General features: G+C 44.9%; 1 protein-coding gene across 1 annotated transcript; it reads right to left on the reverse strand.

The window, feature by feature from the left end:
• Positions 1–3,823: 3,823 nt before the first annotated feature.
• On the reverse strand, positions 3,824–9,347 carry TENT5C (terminal nucleotidyltransferase 5C). Its single transcript, XM_074593398.1, has 2 exons — positions 9,291–9,347; positions 3,824–6,546 (listed from the first exon to the last, which is right to left on the reverse strand). The coding sequence occupies exon 2, from the start codon at positions 6,518–6,520 to the stop codon at positions 5,348–5,350; it is 1,173 nt and encodes a 390-aa protein (XP_074449499.1). The 5' UTR covers positions 6,521–6,546; positions 9,291–9,347; the 3' UTR covers positions 3,824–5,347.
• Positions 9,348–10,487: the final 1,140 nt, after the last annotated feature.

The raw sequence follows: 10,487 nt of genomic DNA on the forward strand, positions 1-10,487 counted from the left end.
CAAGGCAAGGCTGGACAGGGCTTTGAGCAACCTAGTCCAGAGAAGATATCCCCCTGCCTATGGCAGGGGGGTTGGAACAAGATAATATTTAAGGTCTCTTACAACTCTATCAATTCTATGATTTCTGATGCTAGAGCAAGAGGAGCAGCAAGCAGAGTGCCACATGCTCCTAGCTTTTATTTAGCTTTGACCTGCTCAAGTCCTATTGACCATTGGTATGTAGAAGCATCAGCTCTTAGTACAGAGTGAAAGCAGAGATTTCCAAACTGTAAATAACTTGAACAGCAATTGCTGACTTTGTTTCACACCTCTTTGGCTCATGAGTTGAGTTATGCAGAGGGCCCCTGTTTGGGGGGGGTGCATCTATAAACTGGAGTGCATCACAGAACAGACAGGGAGGCTCTAGCTCAGACCAGACACTTGTATCTAACAGGCATAGGACTGTGCCTCGACAAGTTTTAGAGTCAAATCGAGACCAGGAAATAGTCAAGACTGCAAAGATGGTTCTCTAGAAACTGTCACTATAGTGTCAGTGAAAGCTGAATCATACCTCGCTTAACTGACTAATTTTCAGTAAGTTGAGGCAGGTGTATACATTCACAAGGAAGAAGAGCTAACATCTAAACATAAGAGTAACATCTAAAAACCAAGCATCACTGTGTACTCCATCTCTATTTCTCCCTCCTCAGTGTACCTGCACACACATTGGCCAATAAGCTCCACAAATACTTTTTCAGCACTGTTTAGACACAAGAATTATTTGAGGCAAACAATGTTTAGCTTAAGTTTATTTGCACAAGAATTTCAGAATCATTAAGGTCCAAACCCCAATTTCCAAGAATGACAAGTGAACACCACAGTGAAGAACAGTAGACAAAGTTACTGTGACCAATCCCTCATTTGGGCTCATCACAAATCCAAATATTTCTAGTACCTTGTTTTGCCAGCTTAAAAAAAAACCAACAAAAAACTCACTTCATCCACAGAGGTATGAGACAGACTTTTCAAGAGCTGACTTCTTTTAATAGTAAAAAAATAATATAAGAGAAAAATAGAAAAAAGGCCTTCTAAATTTCAACAGAAAGTGCAATTTTATTCAGAAAGAGACAAGCCCAATCCAGACACTTCAGTGAGTGGCTTTCTCTTCTAATACAAGTGAGAAAGACCAGTGTTCCAGCCATTCCCCCCAAAGCTTCTACAACTATAGCCCAGCATCTCACCTTATAACTAGTTTCATTGAAATTAAAGAACATACATGAAATATACTTCACCATATTTAACAAATGGTCGAGTAAGACTTATATGCAAAGGCTAGAAGTATTACTATCCATTTGGCTCTCCCAATGCCCAAATTAGACCAAATTGCCAGTGACTGTGGTCAATTTATTGTTTATTCCTGTGCCTAACAATTATGGCACCCTGACTGAATGAGTTGAGTGAGGGGGACAGTAAACAAGTATCATCAGTACACTGACAGCTTAACTGAAGCAATCTGTCCAAATTGTCTAAGATGCTTTTTCCCCAAGCACTCATATAGTGACAAGCCAAGATCACTACCAACATCAGTAGTTATTCTAGTGATCAGAAACCCACAAAGCCTAGGCACAAAACATACCAAATGCTGAACCCTATAACTCAATCCCAAAATATGGGTCTTTGAATTTCAATAAAAAGTTTTAGGTATTTGGACCAGATTTAAATACTACCTACTGCTTTGCAGACAAGATATTAATGTTAAAATAAAGTGTGAGAACCTTTTGAAAAATGGTTACTCAAACGCAAGCAGTAGTCTTCAACCTCCAGCTTAGCTATTGACTGAACTAGCTGAGGACAAACACAGCAAGAATTAAATCTTGAGCTGAGGGAGTATGAAGTATGCTTTACCTTACAACTTTTCAGTGACCATGGATCAGCATAGGGATTTTACCAAAGTGACTAAAATCCAGTATATTACTAGGTCTCTTTGGTAGCATCTTTATTAAATTAAAAAAATAACCTATCTTACAATGAGGAAGTCACACCAATAAACAGTAAGTCAAGGGGGACTTGGCAATAAACATTGAAAACAGATGCTTAGCCTCAGACTGGCTTAGCCCAGCAGAGCTTATGAGCTACAGGAAGAAAACAGCTGTTTTAAACTGCACAATCTAGTTTACTAGAAGCCTAGTCCTGAGGAATGATGCACTGATACAAGACTTGCAGTCTCGTGTTACTGCAGCTTTGTTTTGATGCCACTGCCCAGCGGGAATGTGTTAAGCTAATAGTGTGAAGCAGTCTTTCTCTAACCTCCGCTTGACACACAAGTGAGCAAGAGGATAGAGCAGGTTTGCAGAGGCATCATTAAGTACTGAAGGGAGACTGAATCAATCAAGCAGGCAGTTTAGACTTGGCCTAGGGTCATCACTATTAACTTTTACTTAGCAAGGAGTAACATGAGAATAAGCGCTACAAGGGCCACCATAAACCTGAGGGATAGGAAACATAGCAGTCCTGCAAAGCTTAAACCCAGGAAGCCAGCGGTTCATGGAGCAGCCATTCAACATAAAGTTTCCTTAGAGGACTCAGCAACAAGCTACCTTACCAAAAGCACAATATTTATGGCAGGAAACTTAAATTCTCCATAGCTCCATCTCAGTAGGAATCTGTTAGACCCTTTTTTCTATCACTTCCTTTTCCATTAGATGCACCTGGCCTGATATTCAGCAGCCAAGGCATTCAAAGACTAGTAAAATATAAGTCTGTCTGAAGCTTGTGAGGACGACTCCTCCTTGGCATCTGATTACTTCTTCCACATGAGCTGGTGCACAGGAACAGTTTTTAAAGATAAGCCATGAGACTACACAAGACAGATACATGAGTCTAAGCTATTTGATATGCAAATCAAGCATGTCCCTCTAGGCAACAGTTTACTTCTGCAATGGGTATAGCTTAGGTTGGGTCTAAAAACATCTATTTAACAGACGATAGCAATTACAAATGCCTAAGCAAAACACTTCCTTCTTTCTAGTAACACTGTATACTAAGCCAAGTATTGCCTTGCATGCAGAAGTTAGTTATGCCTAGGTCTGCATTCCAGCAGCAAGCTTGCACTAAGTTTAACACGCATGATAACACTGGCATCATATTAGTTTTTAAAAAGCCTTCCAAATAGTCAGTCTTGGGTGAGAGATGCCTTGTCTGTAATCTACAGCAAGTCCAAGCCACAGTTAATGAAAAAGGCTGGGTTCACTTTCAAGTTTAGCTACTTTGGCTGACTACTCAGGAAGCCTTTAATAAAAAAAACACAACAGAAGACACCAAATTATTTGCCCATTTGCTACTGAAGTTGCTTACAAAACTATTCAAAAAGTTAAGCTAAAGCATGCTTGGCTACAGTCTGCTTTCTGGATTGTATCCCTCCCCACCTTCCCAAGCTAAATGAAGAATTCTGAACAAAAGGGCAGCCTCGCTGCTCTATTGAGGCAGTCTTTATGAAGTAGTTATGAGAAGTGAGAGAACTTGCAATGTAACTAGAAGGTTTTGGTCCTACAAGGAACAGGCAGGTTTTTTTACTGCCATTTAAGTGCTACACTGCTATTGTTTCCACCTCAAACAGCAACCATGCATGGGTGTTTCACCTGCTTTCTGTTTTACCTTCTAAACTTAAGTCATTTGTTTGATCAGGTACTTTGGTCTCACAAGCTTGCAGAGACAGCTAGAAGTCATTAAAAAAGGTTTAGCAAACAAGTATTCTTAAACAGTGCATCAGTACATATTAAATAGCTCTAAGATTTGCCTTTCTAGTCTACTTCTCTGGTTAAGCAAAGGAAACTCAAGATCATTTGCTATATGTATTTTACTAATGCAATTCAGTGATAATCATCCAGTTAATACACCAGTTTCTAACACCGCTATATACATAACTAGTGAATTTTTAACCTTCCTTATAAAGCACAGGAATTTCAAAGCAGCAAGTTCAGCGCATACCCTTCAGGAAGGTCAGCCCCCCACACCTCCAAGGGAGTTCTTACTCTTCCAGAGGCTATTCTGAAGACAGGGGTAGACTTTCACCACATACAACCTCTGCGAAGAGCTCTGCTTAGGGTTTATATACTTCTTCAAGTGTAGGTTAAGACAAGTAAAGAGGAAAAATTTGACTCTAACCACTCAAAATACCATCTCATGCAGTGACCAGGTGATAGTGACAAACCAGTAAGCTCAACCCTTAAGTGGTGATAGACACAGGCCTTCAGGACCTGCCTGAAGTTGTACAAGAAGAAATTAATTTTAGGAGGCACTTTAGGAATTTATACTGTGGCAAGAGTGCACATCATCCTGCAACTTACAGTGGTTCAGGTTTTTGGGGTTGGATTTTTGTTGGAGGGGTTTTGTTTTTTTTTGCTTACTGTGGACCTGTGAGGAAGAAAGTTGGGCCAGACCTCAGTGTAAGAGCTGTGCTACTTTCCAACTGTGCCAAAAATTGTTTTGAAAGATGCACTCGGAAAGGCTTTATTTTGAGCCTGGACTTAGCAGTATTTTTCCATCCTAACTATTCAAACTGTCGTTCCAATTCTATTTAAGACTTCAGTTTCTCATTTCAAGGACTTTTCACATTAGCAAGTTTTAGATTGTGTTTTGGTGCATGTTTAGAGATGCCAGCTTCCAAATTTTTGTATTCAAGGAAAAACTTAGACAGCTTATGCCTTAGAGATAGACTTAATAATCCATCTTCAACTTGCAAGAAATTAATCTTAAACTTGAAGCTGGAGCATATATTTCTAGGTACTACAGGGAACAACATTTAGGCCCTCTAAAAGGTAGGCAGTATCTGTACTGTTACCAGTTCTATACAGGCAGAAAGTAAAAGCAGCCCAAGCATGACACGAGCCCACGCTTGCACAATTGGTTCAATAGAAAGTTGGCCAGAACTTGAACTGAGGAAGTATAGAGTAATGAGGTTAGGCAATAGAAAGCAGAGTCTTGCTGCTATTCCAAGAGTGGCTTCTGCTCCATCTAAGATATTTTACAGTCTTTCCTCTATTTACTAACCCAGTTTACTGAATACTCCACTTAGATCATGTTAATAGCCACTTCCAGAACTAGTACAGAGTTTTGTAACTACTCCTCTTAACGTTTGTCTGCTGTTTCTCTTCTCCTAATGAAGAGATAATAAGGCTTCTTGGCATTTGTAGAGATATACTGAAAGGTTCATAGCAGGTCACCTGGTTACATAGTCCTACTGCACACCAGGAAATGGACAGTCCAATGCAGTCATGCTTCCATTAGAAAACCTCCAACTGACAGTTAATTTCTTGTCTATATACACTCAGCATCTTGGCCTTCAGTAGCCTCCATTCAAGAGAAACAATCAATTGCAAGGCAACCAAGTGGGGTAGGACTGGCTGTATGGCAGAGGAGCATTTGCAAGATAGTAGTTGCTGAAGTTTACATCACTAACATAAGGTGCTGGCTGGTAATAACAGGTAACATTAGTGGCATTAGGGATGATGTTTTGTTCTGCCAGAACTTTGAGAGCTAGCAGAGAAATTAAGTTGAGAGTCTGCCTTCGCTCATGTCCCATTAGACAGACTGTGCTCTCATTCACCACCCTGCGCAGAATCATGAGGTAGTCATATTTGCTCCTTTCTTCTTTGGAGAAGTGGTTCTGGAGGTAGGTCTCTAGTTTGCGCTGCTGATCCAGGATGTCTGGGAAGTCTATGAAGAATCGGGAGCACATGTAGCGCTCTAATGTTTTGATCTCATCCTTATCCATGGGCCTGAAGTCCCGTACTAGGAGGTTACTGTACTTCAGAAGCCCACCACCTCGGATCTCTTCAGGATTTTTGGTAGCTATCAGCTTGTTCTGGAGGTGATCAAAAGCTGCTTCAAAGTCTCCATACATGCTCTCCCCAATCACAGTTGGATGGAAGTGCTCCGACATGGGGGTTTCTGAGTAGTCATAATAAAAGAGCAGGGAGTCCAGTATGATTTGGAAAGAGTCCACACTGAACTCAAACTGTCGCCTTATACAGTCTACAAACTTCAGCTCCACATTCCTGCCATGTTTGTTGGAAAGTGATATCAAGCTCCAGCGGTCAGACTCCGTGTACACTTTTACTAGTTTCTGGATGTAGGCTTCTTTCAGTGTTACTGGACTGATTTTTAGCTTGCTTACTCCTTCTGGCAAGAAATTCAAGAGGGATCGCAACACCACATCTCGAACTAACTGAAACTCTGCCTCGCTTGGAAGAGAAACTTGAAAAATGAGATCCAGGTCTTTGCATCCCAGCCCATTGTCCTTGACCAGGACATGACCAGCTGCAGAGCCATTCAGACGGACATCATGTACCACAATGCCCGCTTCACTCAGCCTATTCCGAACAGTCTGAACAATGTCCTTCAGAGTTATCTTCAGTGTGGGGAAGTTACCTCGTCCATGGATCGGAACCACCTCTGTAAGAACCTCGTGCAGACGGCTGACCTGCTCCCAGTTCAGTACACTGCATGACATGCAGTCTGTGTTACTTCCTTTGTCTGCCATCTTAAGATTTTTCTTCTCCAAAGAAACTGCAGGGAGATGGAATTAAAGAAAACCACAAGTCAGACTTTGTGTTTATGCTTCCTAGATATATCCTATGCTCTGCTTTTCTGTCTACACACACAAACTAGAAAGAAATAATTCTATGTACTAATGATTATCAGCAAGCCTTTCATGTGAAGTGATACTCAGCTTCTCTACTGCTTCAGGCACAAAATTTTTTTGGTGAGGTAGAGTTAAGTACTTCAGCAAAGCAGTTTGTGTCAAAGGGAAATTATCAAAGACAATTTTAAAGATTAGCTTTACCTAAGTTAAAGATCATCCACAACACCAGCTGAAGCCAGAGGAGCCATAAGTGCAAAGCACTTCCGAAAGTTAAGCTTTGAACTTGTTTCATTATACATGGAGCTCAAACTGCCCTCTCCAACTAGCACAACAGTGGAAGACACTCAAGTGTTAGTTTCAGGGCTTAGAGATCCAATCCACTGAAAACACTTTAATTATGCCAGAGACACAAGATCTCTTCCTTTTCATAAAAATCTCTCCTTAACCATCCAGCATCTACCACTCATAAGATAAGGGCTAAGTACACCTTGTTCCTCCAAAAAGCTCCAGCACTTCAGCATCCTGGACAGAATTTCAGCTACAGAGTCAGATAACACAACTATTCAATTTGTGCTCCTGTGTTCATAAGCAACTTTTTACTCTTCAGACACACTGCATAATCAAACTACCTTTTTGGAAATATTTATGCTTGCCTCGACCTTTTGCTTGTTTTTGGAGGGCAAACAAGCTTGTAAAAGCAAGCATACACTCAGATGAGGTTAAGGCACACATCATGTTAGCTTTATGCTTTAACACAGGACTTAAAAACCTCACTGATGAGACTTGCTCATAGCCTCATCTGAACTTCTGCACTTTTTAAAGAGTCTTGTCACAGTTGACCAGATCATTCTCTTGTGCTGAAGTGGCTTGTGTTTTGAAGTATGCAGATACTTACATATGTTCTACAGTCACACAACTCCAAGTGGTATTAATACACTTTTCTCTTTTTAAGTGTTCCAGGTTTCTATTGTGGCCAGGTGCTTCCTGACAGCTACAGACTAATTGAGGACTCACCTTCTGCCCCAAATACTTGTGAAGACTGCAGCTGCCAAGGTCAGACTAGTCAGACTTAGGGTAGTTAACTCTTGCCTACCAGGAGTCATTTAAAACCCAACCATACTGTTTCCTAACATTCATCAACATAGTACACAGAACAATTTTTAAGCAAGATTCAAAAAGCAGCTATTGTCATTTCACACCTATCCTCTTCTAGCTTTTAGTTTTTGAATAGCTCATTTGACCTGTCACCTCCTCTACAGAAGGCAGTCAAATCCTAGATCAAATATGCATTCAGGTAAAAACGCTCCTGGGGAAGCAACTTCTGCCCTTGAGCATGAGCTGTTGTGTTACAAGCTTTGCTGCTGTGGGTCACATCAGCTCCAACAGGCAGGAAACAAACCTGTGATTCGCAACATGAGTAGTCCAGGACAAACCAAGGGGTTCTTCAAACTCTGCCCTTAAGGCTGCAGTGCAGCATAAAACCAGAGGCATCAAACCTGCCAGCAGTTGCCCTGAAGCACTTCGAACACATTCAAGTACATTTTCATCTTAAAACCACTATATTTCCATTAAATCCTCAGATCACTAAAGAACATAAGAGTCTTTTATAACTTCTAGTTTAAGGTGCAAGTGTTTTAAGCTACCACCTCTGAAAGCATTCCCTCTCCTCCCTCCCATTTGTAGCCTTCCCAGCAGCTAAGAAAACACAGGCAGCCCACCAAGCAACAGAAAGGACTAGGAACAGTGCTTCCCACCCCTCCCACACACACTTGGTTCTGCTTGGTGAACCAAAGAGAACATCTAGGAAAACAACCTGTATTGCTGCCCTTGCAGGGGGAAGATTAAGTATTTAATTTCCAGTTTGGTGGAGGTTTAATGCTCAGGCTGTCAGCCTATGAAGTCTCACACCCCTAAATCACTCATGTGTTTGCCTACTCTGCAAGATTTATATTAGTGAGAACAGGATCCTAACGACTTTAATATACTTGGGATGCTAGCAGTTAGCACACCTCTTGTTTCTATCACAAGATAGATCTTGTTTCTATAAGATTTTCTATCACAAGAAGATCTAACACCTGAAGATGCTCACTCACTGGGAAGAAAACAGCTCTGAAGACGAGACAGGCACTACCGATCTTTAATACTAAGAGGAAAGAGTGCTGTCCTTCACTTGGACGCAAGCCTCAAATCAGAGGCAGAAGCAGCAGGGACAACACACCTTCACCTTTGTCATGATGAAGTACATGGAGATTTCCCTCCCAGACGTATAATTTGACACGACACCTAAAAAAAGTTCATGCGACCGCACCTGCGGCACCCCCTATGCCACAAGTCCCCTTCAAACCCCGGCCGGGGAGGCTCGGCTTCCTTTTTCCAGGCGTTTTCTCTGGAGAGGGGAAGCTGAGCGCGCTTTACTGCGCCCTGAGGGGCAAACGCCTACGGCGCACCCGCCGGCTTGGGGGCCCGCCCTCACCTTGGGGGGGTAGGGGCACGCGGAACACTCGCCGTTAAACCGCTATCAATAACAACGACAGCAACTCCAAAAAGCGTTACTAAGCGCTTCTGCCTCGAAGAGATTCCTTCACGTAAGCGATCCCGCCCGGACCGGACCCCCGACCCTGCGTCTCTTCCCCCCTCCCCGCGTCCCGTCCCGGTCGCCGCCGCTCACCTCAGCCGCGCCCGCGCACCCCCGAAACAACGGCGCCAGCCTCACGCGCGCGCGCCCACCCTTGCCCCCCGCGCCCGCCCTTTATGGACGCGCCGCCCGCCTCGCCCCGCCCCCTTCTCCCCCCCCACCCCCCCACCGCCGTGAGGGAACCGGCGGGCGGGGCGCGAGGCAGTGGCACCGGTAACGGCCGCCCCCGCCGGAGAGCGGCAGGCAGCGACGGGGCTGAAGCTGCGGATACTGGGAAGAAATGAGAGGCACTGGGAGGGGACTTCGGTGACTGGGAGGGGGACTGGGGTAACTGGGAGGGATGAGGGGGAGAACTGAGAGCAGCCTCAGCCAGCGCAGTCAGCGACGGGGCTGAAACTGGGGATACTGGGAGGGACTTGGGGGCACTGGGAAGATCCCAGTACTGGCCCCTCCCACCCCTGATCAAGTTGGGGGACCCAGGCGTCCGGGGACCTTCCCTTCCCGCACCACAATGGAGACCCCCACCCCTTCCCAGTCCGTATTGTGAGCTTCCCAGTTCATACTGGGAGCAGACAGCCCCTTCCTGGTATGGACTAGGAGCTGTGATCCCTTCCCAGTCCGTACTGGGAGCCCCTGTCCTTTTCCGGTATGGACTGGGACACCCTTCTCCAGTCTACACTGGGAGCCGCCGCCTCAGCCCTCCTGCCGCGGGGGAGCGGGGGCGGGTTTGGCCGCCGTTCGGGCCGCCGGGCGCTCGGCCCGGGAGCGCGGCGGGGATCGGGGTGGGGAAGAGGCCGGGGAACGGCCGCCCCCGCCACCGAGCCGTCACCGGCCTCCCGCCGCCTCCGGGGGCTCGCCCCGCAGCCTCCCCCTCGCAGGTGGCGGCGGGGGGAGCCCAACGGTCGCTTTCCGCACCCCCCTCCCCCACTCACCTCTATCCCTCCATCCCCCTCGTACATACAGGACTGCACAGGGAAGGGAGAGCAACGGCCTAAAGATTTCGAGGGAATAACAAGATAGGGAAGTAGGCATGGCTTTCCCAAAGGTACCTTGCCCCGGCCAGACCAACTGTCAGCACAGATCCAAGATTTCCAGGCTTCGCCTAAAGAGTTTACTACGGTGCCACATCGGAAACAAGCCAAACTAAGGAGTTCATATTAAAACTGCATGGATGTGCTGGCAAGGACGCGACGAAAGCGTTGAAACAGCGCCCTACTGAGAAGGACAGCT

This window comes from Larus michahellis, chromosome 1, assembly GCF_964199755.1.
Source record: "Larus michahellis chromosome 1, bLarMic1.1, whole genome shotgun sequence".
NCBI lineage: Eukaryota > Metazoa > Chordata > Aves > Charadriiformes > Laridae > Larus > Larus michahellis.